The sequence below is a fragment of the Solanum dulcamara genome, chromosome 7, assembly GCF_947179165.1.
Source record: "Solanum dulcamara chromosome 7, daSolDulc1.2, whole genome shotgun sequence".
NCBI classification, from domain to species: Eukaryota; Viridiplantae; Streptophyta; class Magnoliopsida; order Solanales; family Solanaceae; genus Solanum; species Solanum dulcamara.
In genome coordinates this window covers 12,777,052-12,797,704 of record NC_077243.1, presented here as the reverse complement: position 1 = coordinate 12,797,704, position 20,653 = coordinate 12,777,052, and the positions used below count along the sequence as shown (strand labels likewise).

At 33.5% G+C, this 20,653-nt stretch overlaps 1 protein-coding gene across 1 annotated transcript; it reads left to right on the top strand.

The window, feature by feature from the left end:
• The first annotated feature begins 5,171 nt into the window (after window positions 1–5,171).
• On the top strand, window positions 5,172–7,430 carry LOC129895947 (type IV inositol polyphosphate 5-phosphatase 9-like). Its single transcript, XM_055971739.1, has 7 exons — window positions 5,172–5,334; window positions 5,444–5,551; window positions 5,674–6,022; window positions 6,196–6,380; window positions 6,772–6,880; window positions 7,025–7,179; window positions 7,271–7,430. Exons 1-7 carry the CDS (start codon window positions 5,237–5,239, stop codon window positions 7,428–7,430), a joined length of 1,164 nt encoding a protein of 387 aa, XP_055827714.1. The 5' UTR covers window positions 5,172–5,236.
• The last annotated feature ends 13,223 nt before the right edge of the window (window positions 7,431–20,653 follow it).

The following is a 20,653-nucleotide window of genomic DNA, read 5'->3' as shown; positions in this document are numbered from 1 at the left end:
CAAAGCTACAACTTGCACCTTTGAGGCAAAAGGTGTACAAGAAACTTCTACTACATATATTTAATTTGAAATTTGGTTCAATGTGTGGCCCGTGTCTGTGGTTTAATTAGGTTAACTTAAGGAACAACACTTGTTGCTATGTGGAGATATCAGTGAATGGTGAGTATGAAATCGCCTTGTTGCAGAGAGTTTTATTTATTTGTGTGGCACTTTTCGATGTGAATTGGCACAATATTAAAATAATATGGATTTATATACCAGTTTGCTTATACTTGTAACATTATACTCAAGTTTTAATATAATCTTATGGCAAAAGAAAATCATAATGTTTATATGCCAAGACATTTTTTTAAAAATATTATGGTTACTGCAGAGACACGAAGACTTTACCTTTGGTGATTTAGAAGTAGTATCTAGGATATATAATGTATACTCTTGGAAATAAATCCAGTGATTAATAATTGCACTTTTTATGTTCTTTTTTCATTTTTGATGTTCGAAGTGAGAAAGCCCTCCCTTTTTTTCTCTTTTTCATGGATGGAGAGCTCCACTAAACGGTTTAAAATTTTAGGAAAAATTAATGAAAGAAAGGTTGACTATAAAAAAGACAAGAATAGGACCACTTGCACTAGGAGGATTATTTCATGTAAACATTTACATGAAATTAATTCATGTGGGTGGTGGCATTGATGTCATGAATAGTGCCTCCTTCGACAACCAAAGTGATTGACGAAATTAGAATTTTTATTAATGAATATTAAAAAATATATAAAAAAAGTAAATTCACAATAAAATCAAGAGGTGTTAATATATAATTTCTATATATAAAAAATATATTTTTATCTAGCTAAGCAATATAAATTTTTTGCTAAGCAATATTGATTGACAGTCCTCAAATACATGTGGTTCTTAACTGCTCAAAGGGATTACTTGCTCAAATCAAACAACAATAGTTACGTTTCAATTTCAAATAGATTATATGAATCCTCACTCATCATTTTTTCTTTATTTAAGTCCAACTAATATTAGCATCAAATAAATGATAGAAGTTTTTTTTTAAAAAAAAGTGATTTGTGCACCTTAATTCTTTTACTAAAATACTAAGTATCCATTACCTCCTACCGCTACACACGAGCCTTAATTAGAGTCTTGGGTATAAAGTAGAGAACAGTTTACTCCTAAAGTGAAATTTCTTAATGTGAATTCAAATTAGTTGAGCCTTGAAAGAGTATCAGACACCGACCTTGGAAACCTAACAAAGCAAACACAAATACATGAGTTCATTAATTTCTTCTTTTTTCTGTTCTTTTTCTCCCCACCTTTCATTACAGAAATTATTGACAGAGAGACTTGAAACATGCATGAGTGTTCCATTTAGAAATACCAATGGACCTTCTACACTCTAGTATAAGTCCGTTTAAAACAAAGCAAATGGAGGGATTGAGGCCTAAAGACAATAATAAGCCTCAATAATATTCAAGCATTCTAAAAGTATTATATTCATGATATGTAGAATTGAAAGGGTGTTAACAAAGGAGGGTTGTTAACCAGACGTCTCAAATTTCAATCTTGTGTATATATAGAGGCGTCTTTATTACAAAGTGTTTTGTTGGGACTTTTCAAAACGAATTCAAATTTAATCGGTCCCTAACGTGAGTATCAAACACCGGATGAAAATCTAGCAACTATTAGATTTTTTCTTCTTCACATTTCAAAGTTTTGTGTATTCAAATAGGAGCAATTACCCAAAATAGTTGACTCCCCGTTAAAATTTCATATTTGTTGAGTATATGACTTGTGTTTCCATTTATATGGTTATGTTGGTCCTGAATAATCTTTAACACTTGATATTGAGTCTCTATGTTACGTATCCTAGCTCCAAATAAACGGATTTAAAATTTGAACTTTATAGAATATCAAATACTCAATTTTTGAATTCCACCACAGTAGATTTGGTTTACTGGGTTTGAAATATATTAGTTTTACTTGTACATAATTTGAACTAACATTATAATGGATTTGGAAGAATGTATAAGTTGAACTCTGTATTCACCCCTAGTTTAGACTTTAGAGGTCCAATTCTATGCATGGTGAGGAATTAATTAGAGTCCCGATGTTTGTTGTATGAGATGTGGTATCTTATACCATTTTGGCACAATTCTCATTTCCTAAGCTAACTTTCAATTAAAATTTGGGCACTTGTTTGGATGGTTAATTCACATATTTTACTAAATTGTTAATTTTAACTATAATATTTGTTTTGATTATTATTTAAATTTTAGTATATTATATCGTTAAATTTATTATGTTGTAATGATGAAAAGTCCCATAGAAATATAATAACTAATTTGATATGTTCTTGTCGTTACTTTATTGTTTTCAAGAAACAATACAAATTATGGGGCATTTGATTCCCTATAATTGATAAAGTATTGTACTTTTTTTAAGGAAGTAATTAAATCTTGGACTTTTAAATTCTTTAAAATTGGAAAGATTTGGCCATACAAGAAAGTCGGAGAGATAGCAAAAAATAAATGCTAGTTGATTTGGTTTCATTGAGCTAATTAATTCCAAAACTTGAATTGAAAACAACGTGATGAATAAAGAAAACATGACAATAATAATCTAATTATAAGCCAACACGTAGCATCTTTAGACAAATAAATGTTTTCCAAACGTCTTTTGCTGATTAGTCCAAAAGGTTTAACATATAAGAATCAAAATTATGAATTGAAAAAAGCAGGCTATGCTCATGAATTTCACGCGCTATGTATAAATATGCTGACGATTTTTGTCGAGGATTGTTAATTTTTTTTTTTTTTTAATAAATAAACACATTATATAACACATTTTATTACATGTGCTTTCTATTTTTTAAAAACCTGAATTCGAATTAGTTGAAGTACGTCTTCAAAATATGTATATGAACAAATTAAAAAAGAGAACAATAATAAATAAAAAGGACTAATTAATAATATTATCCTCCGAAAACGGCAGTTCCTAATCATGATTTAGCTAGTAATGAGACCAATTAACAACCAATATTTTGAGCAATAAGCATTGAGAATTTCTTTTTGCTGAGAAAAATACTTTTATTTTATTTCATTTTTTTTGAGATATGTCACTGCACTATAGTTGATGATTTGGAGAAGTTGATTGGTGTTCCAAAGCCTAACCCCGCGTAAAAAATAAATAGAAAAGCCAATTAGTTGACTGAAGTAGAATACACTTTTGGATTTGGCAGTTGACAATCAATTTTTTTCTCCGTCCATCCAATTATACAAAAGCATGGATATTAGTGGTTGATGTAGTTGATACTGCCTATTAATTAATTATCACTATGACCCAACTTGAAGTACAAACACTGGAATTCTATATATAATATATGGTACGAATACCTAATATACTAGAAATAGATTTTACTTTTGACATCGACTTGCATGTTGTGCTTTTTGGATAATACTTACCCGCTCAATTTATTATGATTAATTGATTTAGTATGATAAAAAATATGTATTAAAATTATATAATTAAGTGATTGAAGTACATATATATTTCCAATTCTCTTTTTGGAAAGGGTGGAATTTAGGGTGAAATGGTTTGTTATGATCAGTTATTGTACTATATATACATTATTTAATTAAATCTTGAGACTAATTCATCCTCAAAGAACTAACTCAAAGAGGAGGTCCAAGCCTTATTAAAAGCTCAGAATTCTCGTTCCAATCCAATATGGAATCGTCGTCAAACACAAATAACCCAATCAAGTAAGGAACTAACAAATAGTAAACAACTATCGTATCTTGATTATTATATAAGTCTGACCTACCCAGACAAATAGGAGAAAAGACGAATATGGATGCCATGGTTTCTTTATACAAAAATGACGGTAGGCACCTAAATAATAGGGGCATAACAAGCATTTCTTTGAGCTTATCACTATTGGAATTTCGAAGTGGTCCAAAATAACATATTTTATCATAATTGATTCCCCCCGTCCACTTTTTAAGGAAACAACAGCTCAAACATGCAATGTTCTGATCACATAATAATAACTTTACCCGTTACGTCAAGATTTTTTTTCATGAAAGAATAGTATAAATCTTACATATATATATCTTCCTAACTCTTCATTTCGGTTGAAAAAAGTTTTGTACTCTTATAAATTGTGGCCCTTTTTTTCTCATTTGGTAGTATCTTCAATGTAGTCTTCACGGAAATTTAGAGAGAATTTTCGAGATAAAATTATTTCTACATGACACCTTATTAGATCGATCCTCAATATTTCAAGGTTTAGTCGCCGTTAGGTTTGAGTTGAAAATGTAATATTATAAAGCATATTTTAACTCTCTCTGTATACATATATTTACAAAATTAGTTCATCCCAGAACAATATATTTATTGGGGGAAAAGCGACGACCACTCCAATCATCGTAGATGCTTTTTCCAAAAAAATATATAATAACCTTAGCTTCCGCTTTCGGTATATAAAAAATTAATCCAACTTGCATCATTGATCACATCGCATTCCCCTCATGGCTCAAGTCCTTCATTGAATATGTTAAGAACTTTTACTGCTGCTGTGGCCTGTGTTTAACAACTTCTTTCCCTTTATAATCATTCCATATTACTATAATTGACCACCAACCATTAACATTTACTCCATTCGTTTCAATTTATATGACATTTTTTGAATTTTGAAATTCAAACAAATCTTTCTTAATTGGATCATAATCTTTTCACATATTTTTTGAATTGTCATTTATTATGATCCAGGACGACTCAAACATAGTAGTGACCTAAAACCAAATCAAATGAAGGCCTTAAACAAATAATTTTTTCCTCTTATATATACATTCGTGAAAAATTTACTTTTTACCAATTGTTGTCTGAATTCTCAGATTCACTTGTGGAATTATACTTGATGTTATGTTATTGACTTATTATTGTTCCATGCGTGAATTCATGATCAAAATTAAACTGTTTTGACTCTCGAAATTTGAATATGGCACAGAGAAAGAAGGAGAAATTTGTAGCCAAAACTCCCAAGTTGTTTTCATAATTTTAACATTTCATAATAGACCACCTTGAACTCCCAGAAATCAGCCTGCCCTTTTTGTCCCCCTTTATATATACCGACTTCTCAATTAACTTATTGCCCACCATCTCTCTGCCTCTCCCCCACATAATTATTATGATATAAATTCTGCATTTTGTTTCTTCTCCTTCCAAGATCATGTTGCTTACTTTAGCAGCTAACAAGATCCTAGAGGAAAGACAGAACCATGAAGCTGATCATTCTCAAACAACTTCTCCTGAAATTCAAAATTTCACGTATATATACATTTCTCAGTCTTAATTTAACTATATATATATTTTACATTTTAAATTCTTCCATTTCATCTTATAATTCCTGCCCTTCTTTTGAAAAAAAAATTAATAGATTATTTGTTAGCTCATGGAATGTCGGAGGCATTGCACCACCTGCCGAGTTAAACATGGAAGACTTGCTCCACACTCAAAGCGATTTGGCTGACATCTACGTTCTCGGGTAACGTTTATTGACTTTACTGTTATAGTGTGTAAAGTCCAGTTACTTTAATATGACAAAAAAGTTACAGTGGATAATGTTCAGTACTTGACCGTGTAAAATTAACTCCAAATCTGTATCAGGTTTCAAGAAATTGTACCTCTGAATGCTGGAAACATTATAGTGCAAGAGAATACAAGCATATCTATGCAATGGAATTCTCTTATTAGCGCAGCTCTTAACAAGACTGATGCTATTAGTCTTCAGAAGGCAGAGCTTGGAGAAAGTCATCAAAAGGTTTATCCACTAAAGAGAGAGGGATCCTTTACTACTTCAACAACTAGTAATTCACCACATTTTGAATGCATAATTAGCAAACAAATGGTAGGAATTTTTATTACCATATGGACAAGGTCTCCCCTGATTCCTCATATCAAGCATACAAGTGTCTCCTCTGTAGGCTGTGGTATTTTCGGCTTCCTTGGCAACAAGGTACAAATCACTCGCAAAAATTGAAAATGAATTCAATTTGTATTCATATCCATTTCCAACTTGAAAACAAATACCCAAATTTCACAATTTTTATGTCTAAACGCCCTTTCCTTTCTAGTAGTCTTTGGTTAATTACTAGTACTAATTTTGAGGAATTGAACATGTATATGCAGGGTTCAGTTTCGGTTAGATTTTGCTTGCACGAGACAAGTTTCTGCTTTGTGTGTAGTCATTTGGCTTCTGGTGGAAAACAAGGAGACAATGGAGATCGAAATGCAAATGCCTCCCAAATACTATCACGTACACGATTTTCCTCTGATCCATTTCAATGCTTGCCGAGAAAGATTTTACAACACGAGTATGTACGACTCTTTCGGATGTTTTTCTCAAATTGAACTTTTGATTCTTATGGTGATATTGCCTGCTTGAGTCGTTGCCTAAACTACTCAAGCAGGCAGATATTCCGTATAATTAGCTGAAAAAAGGAAGCATAATTACTAGGAGGTGAAGAGATATTGTCAAAATGCTTACCTAACCCCTTGTATGAGTCTCACTTATTTAGCAAAGAAGTCAACAATTTCATTTATTTATCACAAAATAAAGAAGATTTGATTGCTTTGTATCATATTATCAAGTGGTGCATATCTTGAAATGTCTTCACATAAGTAATTAATATCCACAATTTGCAGGCAGTGATTAATTTATAAGTACTATTTTCTAACTGCCACAAGTTGCGTAATGTCATGCAGCAGGGTGATTTGGCTTGGCGACTTGAACTACAGGATTTACTTACCAGAACCCACAACTAGATCTTTAGTCAAAGACGGGCAATTGAGCACATTATTACAAAACGATCAGGTATTGTAATTAATCATCAACAATAATTAATTCCACGAATAGTAAAAGAAGAGTAAATAACCTGCTATAACCAGTTAAATTGAATCGATGATCTAAATATTCGACTTTGTAGAACTAAGTACTGATCTTAAATTGACATTGAAGTTGAAGGCAGAGCTAAGAGAAGGGTGCACATTTGAGGGTTGGAATGAGGAGGAAATTGAATTTGCGCCGACATATAAATATAATCCAGATTCTGATGATTATTATGGCTGCGATAATCCGAGAGGGAAAAAGGAAAAGAATCGAGCCCCTGCTTGGTAAGTGATCTCATATCACAAATGAAAAAAGTACTAGCAAGTTAATATTTTTGTAGATGAAATTACAATAAGTAGTGTATTAATTCTGCAGGTGTGATAGGATTATATGGTTTGGGAAGGGACTGAAACAAAGGCAGTATAGTCGAGGTGAGTGTAAACTGTCAGACCACAGACCAGTACGAGCAATTTTCACAGCAGAGGTCAAGATTCAGTGTCAATCGACAGAAAATTTTGTCAAAATGTTTTCATAACAACTTGTGAATATTTTCAAATCTTCAAGTTGCAATCTTCAAACACAAACAATAGCGCCTCAAATATCTGGTGCTGAAAGCATAGGCGGACGTACAATTGATGTGCCGGATTGATATGAACTGAATACTTTCCATGCGAACCATAAATTTATGTATTAAAATTGCAACAAATGAGAAGTCTGAACCTATAGTTTTAAAAATACGATGAGTTCAATGTTAAAAACCTAAAGATTGGACCCATAGAGTTAAATTCGCCTCTGACTAAAAGATGAGCTAAGTTTTCGAACACCAACAAACTCTCGTGTTTCATAGATTGGTTCCACCCTTTTGGGTTGGGTATGTTTGTAAACTGTATTGGAAAATATTAAACAGTAACAGAAACTTCTGAAAATAATAAAAAACAGAATCTGAAAATATTAATGCAAAAACAGAATCGAGCCCACTGAGTGCACAGTGTGTCCTTAAACGGAGGGAAATTTTAAATTAATCCGGGAAGAAACAGGTCGCGGGTCGCGGGTCGCGGATCAGGATTTTTTTTTTCCACTTAATTAATTAATTAAATAAATAATATTAATTAATTAAAAATTTAAAGAAAATTTGGTCCAAAAAGATTATCAATCAATCATATCAATTGACCAAATCCAAATCCAAATCCAAATCCAAATCCAAATCCGAATCCGAATCCGAATCCGAATCCGAAGCCGAAGCCGAAGCCGAAGCCGAAGCCGTAGCCGTAGCCGTAGCCGTAGCCGAAGCCGAAGCCGAAGTCGAGCCGAGCCGAGCGAGCGACGACGACGACGGCGCGAGGGGAGACCCTCTTCTTGACCCTTTAGCAACATGAAGGAGTGCTTCTATTTTTAAATAGGAGACTTTTCATTTCCACCACCTATGTGAGACCAAAGCTTATTTAATAAAATAAGAGAGAACATATCATTTCCTCTCCACTTCTTTTTTTCCTCAATTTCCCATTCAACCTATCAATTAAACCCAACAATCCCCCACATGAATGGGGAATGTCTACAAGATAAAGGAATGCACGGATAAGTGTGTGATATACAAGCGAAGATTAATTGCATCTGGATAAGTAGGTTTCCCTTTGAACTTTCCATAGTGAACTTATATAGGATATACTCGATCAATCGGTAGATGCGATATCTTTGAACCGTCGAACTTTGTTGTATAACTAGACAACATAAGTCACACAATCAATCATCAACCATCTATGGTTCTCACGGTTGTGTTCGTTTCAGCCATGAACACCGCCTGGTTTCGTGAATGCATAGAGAATGGGCCTTTACTGTCATTCCCCTTGAAGCGGCTTATACTTCACATTCACATAGGTGATTTCTAAACGTGTAGTCCTATAGACACACTATCTAGTTATTTTCCGTCAGATTTAGATAATCATTAAAAAACCTTTAAAGCTTTATTAACTCATTAAAAGCCTTAAGGTTTTATCCTTTGTTTCTGAACATTGTCATCATCACGAGAATGGGTTGAGTTATTTGACAATGTTGAACCGTCAATCATAACTTTGTTTGATCTCTTTGAACCTAGTTCTTGGGATCTCCAGTCTACTAGGTAGAGTTACCGCCATGTTGACTTGTCCTAGGCCTTAACCCCATTCCCCTCGATGATCTTTCAACAGCCTCTCTAGATAAGCCTTTTGTTAGTGAATCCGATATATTATCTCTTGACTTTACGTAGTCAATAGTGATAACACCACTAGAGAGTAGTTGTCTAACAGTATTGTGTCACCGTCGAATGTGACGCGATTTTCCATTATACATAACATTTCCTGCCCTCCCTATTGCCACTTGGCTATCACAATGTATACATATGGGTGCCAAAGGTTTGGGCCAAAATGGAATATCTTCCAAAAAATTTCGAAGCCATTCAGCTTCTTCACCAGCCTTGTCTAAAGCTATAAATTCAGACTCCATTGTAGAGCGGGCGATGCATGTCTGTTTTGATGATTTCCAAGACACTGCTCCTCCACCAACGGTGAAAACATATCCACTTGTGGATTTAACTTCAGATGATCCGGTGATCCAGTTTGCATCACTATATCCCTCAATTACTGAGGGATATTTATTATAATGCAAAGCGTAGTTTTGGGTGTGTTTCAAATACCCCAAGACTCGTTTCATTGCCATCCAATGAGTTTGATTAGGATTATTCGTGAATCGACTCAACTTGCTAATAGCACATGCTATATCTGGTCGTGTACAATTCATAATATACATCAAACTTCCCAAAACTCGTGCATAGTCCAATTGTGAGTCACTTTTACCTTCGTTCTTTTGAAGTGCAAAACTTACATCAATTGGAGTTTTTGCAACATTGAAATTTAAATATTTAAACTTATCAAGTATATTTTCAATATAATGTGATTGTGATAATGCTAGACCTTGTGGAGTTTTATGGATCCTAATTCCTAAGATTAAGTCAGCAACCCCTAAGTCTTTCATGTCAAATTTGCTAGCAAGCATACGCTTCGTAGCATTTATATTGGCAATGTCTTTACTCATTATCAACATGTCATCAACATATAAACAAACAATGACTTCATGATTTGGAGTATTTTTAATGTAAACACATTTGTCACACTCATTAATCTTAAATCCATTTGCCAACATTGTTTGGTCAAATTTTGCATGCCATTGTTTAGGTGCTTGTTTAAGTCCATAAAGTGACTTAACAAGTTTGCACACTTTCCTTTCTTTACCTGGAACTATGAAACCCTCAGGTTGTTCCATGTAAATTTCTTCCTCCAATTCTCCATTTAAGAAAGCCGTCTTAACATCCATTTGATGAATTTCAAGACCATATACAACTATAAGTGCCACTAACACCCGAATAGATGTTATTCTTGTTACCGGCGAGTATGTGTCAAAGTAATCAAGACCTTCTTTTTGTCTATAACCTTTGACCACAAGTCTTGCCTTATATTTATCAATAGTGCCATCAGCTTTCATTTTCCTTTTAAATATCCATTTTGATCCTAAAGGTTTATTTCCAGGAGGAAGATCAACCAATTCCCATGTATGGTTATTCAAAATTGATTGAATCTCACTATTGATTGCCTCTTTCCAAAATGATGAATCAGAAGAAGACATTGCAGCTTTAAATGTTTGAGGCTCATTTTCAAGCAAGAATGTCACAAAATCTGGTCCAAAGGAAGTAGATATCTTTTGACGTTTGCTACGCCTTGGATCCTCTTCGGATGGTTTACTTTCCTTTTGAACTTCTCTTGGTCGTTTAGATCTTTCACTTGAGGATTCACTTTTAGTTTTATACGGATAAATATTTTCAAAAAATTCAGCATTATCTGATTCAATTACCGTATTAACATTAATTTCAGGATTGTCCGATTTGTGAACCAAAAATCGACAAGCTTTGCTGTTTGTAGCATAGCCAATAAAAACATAATCCACGGTCTTTGGTCCGATTTTTACCCTTTTGGGCAAAGGAACTTGGACCTTTGCTAAACACCCCACACTTTGAAGTATTTCAAGTTGGGTTCTCTTCCTTTCCATAGTTCATATGGAATAGTTTGTGTTTTGCTGTGGGGTACTCTGTTGAGTATTCGATTAGCTGTAAGGATAGCTTCCCCCCACAAGTTCTGCGGTAAACCGGAACTTATTAATAAAGCATTCATCATTTCTTTTAATGTTCGGTTTTTCCTTTCAGCAACTCCATTTGATTGAGGTGTGTAGGGGGCAGTAGTTTGATGAATAATTCCATATTCTAAACATATCTTTTCAAAAGGAGATTCGTATTCTCCACCCCTATCACTTCTAATCATTTTTATCTTTTTATTCAATTAATTTTCTACTTCGTTCTTGTATTGCTTAAATGCATCAATTGCTTCATCCTTACTATTAAGCAAATATACATAACAATATCGAGTGCAATCATCAATAAAAGTTATAAAATACTTCTTTCCACCACGAGTTGGTGTAGACTTCATATCACAAATGTCTGTGTGAATCAATTCTAAGGGACTAGAATTCCGTTCAATAGATTTATAAGGATGCTTAGCATACTTAGATTCAACACATACTTGACATTTTGATTTATTGCAATCAAAGTTAGGCAATATATTTAAATTAATCAGTTTTCGCAAGGTTTTATGATTGACATGTCCTAAACGTGAATGCCATAAATTATTTGACTCAAGTAAGTAAGAAGAAGCTTGAACTTTATTATCATCAACAACCATTACATTTAGTTTGAAAAGACCCTCAGTGAGGTAGCCTTTTCCTAGATACATTTCATTCTTACTGACAACTACTTTGTCTGAAATTAGAACACACTTGAATCCATTCTTGATAAGAAGGCCGGCAGACACCAAATTCTTTCGCATTTCTGGAACATGATACACCTTGTTCAGCGTCACCACCTTGCCGGATGTCATTTTCAGAAATACTCTCCCATATCCTTCAATCTTTGCAGTTGCAGAATTTCCCATATAGATCGTCGCATCAGGTGCTGCAGGGGAATAAGTAGAGAATGCTTCTCGGACTGCACACACATGCGAAGTAGCTCCTGAATCAAGCCACCATTCTTTGGGATTACCTACTAGGTTGCATTCTGATAGCATTGCACACAGATCATCAATAGCTTCTTTATTTTCCACCATATTGGCTTGTCCCTTTCTCTTGTCCTTTTTCGGAAGACGACAATCTGGAGCTTTGTGTCCAACTTTCCCACAATTATAACAATTGCCCTTGAACTTTTTCTTGTTCTGCTCCTGATTCTTTCCAAAAGGTTGCTTCCTTTTCTTATTCTTTGGAGCAGCATCTTCAACGATGTTCGCTCCCATAATTGCTGAATTTCCACGCAACTTCTTTTCTGCTGTTTTGTTATCTTCCTCAATCTTGAGACGAATCACAAGATCTTCCAACTTCATTTCCTTACGCTTGTGCTTTAGATAATTTTTGAAATCTCTCCACGAAGGAGGCAACTTTTCTATCATCGCAGCCACTTGAAACGCTTCATTAACTACCATGCCTTCAGCAATAAGGTCATGAAAAATAAGTTGCAGTTCTTGAACCTGGGTTCCAACAGTCCTGCTATCTATCATTTTATAGTCTAGGAACTTAGCAACCACAAACTTTTTCAAGCATGCGTCTTCAGTCTTGTACTTCTTCTCAAGTGCATTCCTCAATTCTTTAGAAGTTTTTATAGCACTGTAGACATTATACAAATCATCATCCAAAGCACTTAGGATATAACCCTTGCATAGAAAATCTGCCTGTGTCCATGCCTCAGTAATCATAAACTTTTCATTGGCCGGCATATCAGCAGCGGGCACAGAAGGGTCTTCATTAGTGAACTTCTGCATACCAAGAGTGGTAAGCCAAAAGAACACCCTTTGCTGCCATTCTTTGAAGTTGGCTCCAGAAAATTTTCCTGGTTTTTCTGCCGGTGGCACAGAAGTGCGGTTTGTTGCAGCAACAGTCGCAGAAGTAGTAGCAGTATCACTTGTCATTTCTTTTCACTGTCAAAATAGACAAACTGTCTTAATATTTCAGAATATCAGACCTTTTACAAAAACAACGACGAAGTTTTTATACTCTTCAAATCGTTGTACAAGTATGAACTTTAATATTCCAATGAAGTTTTTATACTCTTCAAATCAGAATATTTATTTCATACGGAGTAGAAAACCACACAGGTTTTAGTCTCCAAAGACAGAATACAGTTTGGTTAGAAAACAATAATAATATAATTTCCTTAAGATTGTTTGTAAACTGTATTGGAAAATATTAAACAGTAACAGAAACTTCTGAAAATAATAAAAAACAGAATCTGAAAATATTAATACAGAAACAGAATCGAGCCCACTGAGTGCACAGTGTGTCCTTAAGGAAATTATTCCCCTCAAAGTACTCGAGGTTTTTGGAATCTTTCCTCCTAGGATAGAACGATTACTCACCAAAGTAGATGTACTGCAAATCTTTGATGACAGCGAACCACTTGAAGGATGTATATCACACGATTTTAGGAAGTGCAGAAAGAAGAAGAAGAAGATGGTATGTTCAGAATTTCGTATGGAACATTCTGAAGATTTTACAGATATATATAGACTGTTGATACCTTTTCAGAAAAGGCACCTGTTGGGAAAAGGTTTGCCTGTTGAGAAGGTTTGCAACTTTTCGGACAAGGTTGCAACCATTCAAAAATCCGTTGGAAAAAAAAAACAGAGGGAAATTTTAAATTAATCCGGGAAGAAACGGGTCGCGGGTCGCGGATCAGGATTTTTTTTTTCCACTTAATTAATTAATTAAATAAATAATATTAATTAATTAAAAATTTAAAGAAAATTTGGTCCAAAAAGATTATCAATCAATCATATCAATTGACCAAATCCAAATCCAAATCCAAATCCAAATCCAAATCCAAATCCAAATCCAAATCCAAATCCGAAGCCGAAGCCGAAGCCGAAGACGTAGCCGTAGCCGTAGTCGTAGCCGTAGCCGAAGCCTAAGCCGAAGCCGAGCCGAGCCGAGCGAGCGAAAGTTGCAAACCATTCAAAAATCCGTTGAAAAAAAAACGGAGGGAAATTTTAAATTAATCCGGGAAGAAACGGGTCGCGGGTCGCGGGTCGCGGATCAGGATTTTTTTTTCCACTTAATTAATTAATTAAATAAATAATATTAATTAATTAAAAAATTTAAAGAAAATTTGGTCCAAAAAGATTATCAATTGACCAAATCCGAAGCCGAAGCCGAAGCCGAAGCCGAAGCCGAGCCGAGCGAGCGACGACGACGACGGCGCGAGGGGAGACCCTCTTCTTGACCCTTTAGCAACATGAAGGAGTGCTTCTATTTTTAAATAGGAGACTTTTCATTTCCACCACCTATGTGGGACCAAAGCTTATTTAATAAAATAAGAGAGAACATATCATTTCCTCTCCACTTCTTTTTCCCTCAATTTCCCATTCAACCTATCAATTAAACCCAACAGGGTAAAGGTGGAGAACAACGAAATGAAGCAAAACTCTTTCTTTCTTTTAAATTTTTCTGTGAAGGAAAAAGAGGCATGAACAATTTTTATCACACAATCGAAATATTTATTGTTCCATTCATTTTATGTGAATCTAGTTGACTAATACGAACTTTAATAAGGAAAGAAATCGAATGTTATATACAATTCAGTTTAATCTTGCATTCGCGTTTTGAAAGGGAAGAGTGTATGCAGACCTTACCCAGGCATGATCATAGCATTTTTTACCGCAGATGAGTGGCAATCCCAGATTGGACAGCTCCGATCCAAAATATAATAAGTACACTTCCGAACCAAATTTGAAACTAATCAAACTATGAGAAACATTAAGTCCGGAAACATTTCGTGCCTTTCAATTTCTCCTTTTCTAGTTCTTCTTAAACAGTTTTCACAACTTTAAAACAAGTAATTAAGGTATATATATTAATTTATCTGCTGCTTTAGCATATAATGTAGTATTCATCTTTTCAACTTGTTGAGTTTTTGAAATATTATATAGTTCTACCTTTTATTAGAAGAAAACATTAATTGGTCTACTTTTTTCTAAAACAAACATACAAAAACAAAAACGGGACAGATTGCAGTTGCCAATAATTAAACCAAAATCATTAACTTTCATACTGTTTTTGCTTTTTTTGCTAAAGACTTTGGAAAAAGTCTTCAAAGAGTTTGCTGAGCAGACCACTCGGGCATTTTAGAAAAGGGAAGGGATTGGTTCAATTGCATGGTGCCAACGAAATCGAGTGCTAATTCCCATTTTATTGAATTAACCGATCGAAGTGTCCGCCTTAAGGAATTTAATCCCCTCACTGTACCCGATGTTATGAATTATTTCCTCCCAAGAATAATTTCAGCGAACTCAAAAACCAGCAACAAAATCACACAAAGACTCAATTTTGTTTGTAAGAAAATATATGCAGAAGAGAGAGAAATTCAATGTTTAAAAATGAGAGAAAGATCATTTATTTATAGACAATAAATGGTAGTGTGAACAGATAAGGTCACAACCTTTCAAAAAGTCACAGCCTTTCGAAACGGTCACGGACATTTGAAAAAGGCACAACCTTTCGTAAATGTCACGACCTTTCATTTTCCACTCACACGTTTAAAACCCAACACATACCGTACAGCGTACTGCTACTAAGAATCAGTAATTCAGTCTCATTTAGGACATAGAAAGAAGTAATAAATAAAGATACAAATAAAATTGAATTGAAGCAAACTAATTAACCGCTGCTGTTTGTAATAAATCTTTTGAGCTCATCTAACGTTGCAGTGATAGATGATAGATGTTTAGGGTGAACAGTGTGTGAGAGCATCGTATGAACACTGGCAAATGTTGGTGCGAAGGTATAGAATTTATAAGGAAATGTACCAAAGCCATCATTCTCCAAAGCAGGAGTTATTTTATACCTCTTCATCTCAGAATCAGGATCATGTGGCCCAGGACATTCCTGCACATGAAATTATTATAGTTGATATTGATGAGCTCATGGAGGTCAATAAATATGGCCACTATTTTCTTTGTATGAAAAGCTAGAATGCCACCACCATAATCCCCTCTGAGCCAATGGAAGGAATCGTGGACGTAAACAGGTCTAACTTGCTTCACAAAGAGGTATGGATTATTTTCTCCCAACTGGAATTCGCGCCACACACCAGATCCAATTGATGAAAAAACAAGAAATGTATAACCTTCGTCAATCAGCTTGACTGTTGCCAACATATATTGATCTGAATTAGGGTAGTCAACAGTGAAGCCAATAACAATATTTTTCACTATCTGGGTATCGTATCAATTGGTGCGCCCCAGTTATAGGATTGAAAACACAATAATGCATAAATTTATAAAAGTCGAGGAGAATTAGACCCTTGGATATGGCTAAAACACTAAACTTAACAGGTAAAGTACTCAGCTCACAATGACTGGCTGCTATACTACTGTTTATGGAGATTTTACGGAGAATTTCATAAATTCAATGTTTATAATTTAGGTTTTTTCCTATTCCAATTTTAAATTGTGTGTGTCAGTGTTTAAGAGGTAAGGTGATGTTTATAAGTTAGGGTTTTTTTCTTCTTCCTATTTTCCATATTTAAAAGGAGAATTTGCACTTTAAAATTATCTTTTTACCCTCACTACTATTTAATAGTTTAACTAATATTCAAAAATGCCCAGTATTATCCATAATCCATTGTTGGGTGGTAATGCAAAGTCAAAAATCTATTCCCTTGAATTAATCAAGTTCACTCCTAAATTAAATTTATTAGATTTATTCTCCCGAATTGATCAAGTTCATTCCTTAAAATGAAAGTTAATTAGAGATTCATTCCCCCAAATTAACCAGGTTTATTTTTAAAAAATTAAAATTAGTCAAATATTCATTCTCCGGAATTAATTAGGTTCATTCTCTAAAAAATAAAATTAATCAAGAATTTATTCCTCCGAATTAATCAGGTTCATTCCCTGAAATTAAAGTTAAAAAACTCATTCCCCATACACTATATCCGACATCCTTCTGCGCATTCCTTAAATCATGCCACATCAGCAAAATTAAATCTAATAGATGCAATAAATTTTTACTAAATAGCTTTAGCTAACGTCCGTCAATTTTCAGATTCTCAATATATATTTTTTGGAATAATTTTCATACTTGATAGAACTCTCTTACACTTAATTTGGATGGTTGTTACTTCCTTCTTGGTAACTTGACAGAGTAAAGTATTTTTTTTTTAAAAAAATAGTAATTATTTAATTAAAAAGAATAAGACTTTGAATTTTAATCCTATTCTATTTGGAAAAAAAAGAAGCTATTTATGTAGCCTTTTGTCGATATTTTCTGATAGAGTTGAATATCAACTAACGAATAGGTAATACATTTATACAACTTATAATTTACGATGATGTCACACATCGTATTGGGGCAGCGTGGATGAAATGGAGGCTCGCTTCCGGAGTGTTATGCGACAAGAAGGTGCCACCACAACTTAAGGGCAAGTTCTACAAAGTGGTGGTTAGACCGGCTATGTTGTATGGGGCAGAGTGTTGGCCAGTTAAGATCTCTCACATTCAAAAGATGAAAGTTACCGAGATGAGAATGTTGAGATGGATGTGTGGTCACACCAGGAGCGACAAGATTAGAAATGAGGCTATTCGGGACAAGGTAGGAGTGGCCTCGGTGGAAGACAAGATGCGGGAAATGCGACTGAGATGGTTTGGGCATGTGAAGAGGAGAGACACAGATGACCCAGTGAGGAGGTGTGAGAGGTTGGCCATGGATGGTTACAGAAGAGGTAGGGGTAGGCCGAAGAAGTATTGGGGAGAGGTGATTAGACAGGACATGGCTCAGTTACAGCTTACCGAGGACATGACCTTAGATAGGAGGCTGTGGAGGACCCACATTAGGGTAGAAGGCTAGTACATAGTCTCGTTATTCTTCCCTATTCATAGGCGCACTAGCACATTACAATTCCTTGTACTCTCATTTCTGCTATTTCTGTTACTATTTATTGCTTTCAGTACTTTTGATTACTCTATTTTATCTGTGATACCTTCGTTATTTATTTTCCTATAGCGCTTTGAATTTCTTAACCTTATCTGACCCCCTTTTATGCCTTTTTTGAGCCGAGGGTCTCTCGGAAACAGCCGTCCTACCTTGGTAGGAGTAAGGTCTGCGTACACTCTACCCTCCTCAGACCCCACGTTGTGGGATTTCACTGGGTTGTTGTTGTTGTTGTTGTTGTTGTATAATTTACTCAACATAGCTAAATTATGCCAACAATCATACTACGTAATATCTGTCGGCTAAACCTACAATACAAATAATACAACATGGGCCTTGACTAATTTCATATATAGGCTTAAGGGAAACTTACATAAATATACAATATTAAGAAAATATTTATCATTTATAGCAATAAAAAAAAATTCACTGAACACTTATAATACATTTATAATTCAATTTTAATACATATTGCAGAGAACTATTTATAAAATATATATAATGCAAGTTTTATAGATGGATAATACATTTATTACATATTTTAATAGACTTATAATACATTATGTCAGTTTCTTACTATACAAACATAATATATATTTTAAAGCACTTATAATACATTTATATTGTATGCATAATTCACTTTTAATACAAGTGTAGATTAATTATAATATTACTATGCATTGCTATAAATGATAATAAATAAAAAATATCGCTAAAATCAGTAATTAATTTTTAAAAAGCACTCAATCAAGTAATTTTTCCTAGCTTAACATACCAAAGATTGAAGCGTAGTTGAATCTATCAGTCATTATCCCAGATCTACTTCACTTGCTTTAAATCCTAGATCTACTTCATTTACTTTGTTTATTTAAAGCCTTGTTTGAAATTATTTAATCAATACAAATGAGTTACAAATTATTTTTACTTCTATATTTATTTTTCCAGATCTTGCTGTGATTGCCTGCTAATTTTTTTCTTGTTTGAGATATGAAATCTTTTAGGAAAAATTAATGAACTAGTCAAAATTCTCAACTTATTTATTGAAAAGGACTACATTTTAAAAAAGTTATCAATAATAGCTATATTATGGTTCTATAGCAAATTAATAGTATCCCTATTTAGTTTCTATTTTTCTCAACTTGTTATGCACACGTTTTTAGATTAAAAAAATAAATAAATTGTAAAGTGACCACTTCTTAATGGTCACATTTCTTTCTCCATTTCCTATTCTCTCTCTAATTATTTTTTTCAATTTCTACTTATGTCATTTAATTAGTTATAGTAATTTGATTTCTTTTAAATCTGTATTTTTGTTAATAGTAATTGTATCCTTTAATTATATTTATAATTTAACAGAAAATGATATCCTTTATTTATCATTTATTTTGTATTTATCATTTAGTATTGTATATTTTTCATGCAAATTGTATTTCATTGCATTTTTATATCATTTCTGAATATTTTAGACAAGTAGATTTGTATTTCATTCTACATGATTTGTATTTTATTACATTTTTTGTATCATTTTTAAATATTTATAAACAAGTAGATCTGTATTTCATTCTACCCGATTTGTATTTCATTGCATTTTTTGTATCCTTTCTGAATATTTTATAGGCTAGTAGATCTGTATTCTATTCAACGTGCTTTGTATTTCATTTCATTTTTGTATCTTTTCTGAACTATGATCCAATTTTTTATCATAGACCATCTTTTTGTTTTATATATCATTTCTCAAGTTATATTCATTTTCTTTAAGCATGTTTGTTGTGTTTTTCGGATCGATCTTCTTTTTGTAGCCACAAATTTTAACAAACGAATTGCATTTACAAAAGAATTGAAGATCGTTAATAAAGGATGAGGAAGAAGAATGAAGCTCCTTAATGGAGGAAAAAAGAAAAGTGATAATTGAATTCACCTATTTGGATCTCTTAATAAGTAACGTAATTAACATTTACCATATTTGAAAGATACTCTCCCATAATTTTCTTCAATCTGTTTTTAATTACCGGTATTCTATTAAGTAAAAAATAAATAAAAATAAAAAAAGTGTTGAAATAGCAAGTCAAATCATTGCCATTTTCAATAAATATTAAATTGTAGTTAGAGAATCTTATTAAATACTAAAATATTGTTGTTTCGAAAATTTCCTCAATGTTTTATTAGTCTGCTGGACTCAAGTCCTCCTCAGCATTTCGTATTGGGCCAGAGCCCAACTCCATATCGAGTCAGCCTCATTGAAGAGAAAGGAAAGCTAATATAAAACCGAAAGGCTTGAAACACACTAATTTGGAGCATAAATGGGTCAAAATCCAAAATAGTCTATCTCCGAATTCTTCTAAATCTAGTTAACTTTTTTTTTTTTGACAACCAACAAACTAGTTATATTACTGTGCAAAGTAGTTCAAAGAGTTAAAAGATGCGATAGCATCATTTACGATCTATCTAGAAAAAGTAGAAAGGCAAACCACTTTATGTAATAGCGAAATAGAAAATTTTGTTAAGTTATGTGCTACTATATTCCAAGATCTTGGAATATGCACCACGTTGACCTCTTCAAAGATCCTCATAAGTTTCCAAATATCTTCGCAAGTAGTCTCTATCTCCCGTGAAACTATAGTTCTTTGAAGTATTATATCCACCACATTTTTTGCATCTGATAAGACTTGCACATTTTTCAACTCTTTTCCCTTGCATTCTCCAGCGCCA

What these genes read in the sequence shown, in the direction of transcription:
- LOC129895947 (XM_055971739.1), top strand. Translation starts at nt 5,237, where the DNA reads ATGTTGCTTACTTTAGCAGCTAACAAGATCCTAGAGGAAAGACAGAAC. An exon ending in TCGGCTTCCTTGGCAACAAG is followed by an intron (nt 6,023 to 6,195) that starts GTACAAATCACT and finishes ATGTATATGCAG; the next exon opens with GGTTCAGTTTCGGTTAGATT. An exon ending in AGAAAGATTTTACAACACGA is followed by an intron (nt 6,381 to 6,771) that starts GTATGTACGACT and finishes AATGTCATGCAG; the next exon opens with CAGGGTGATTTGGCTTGGCG.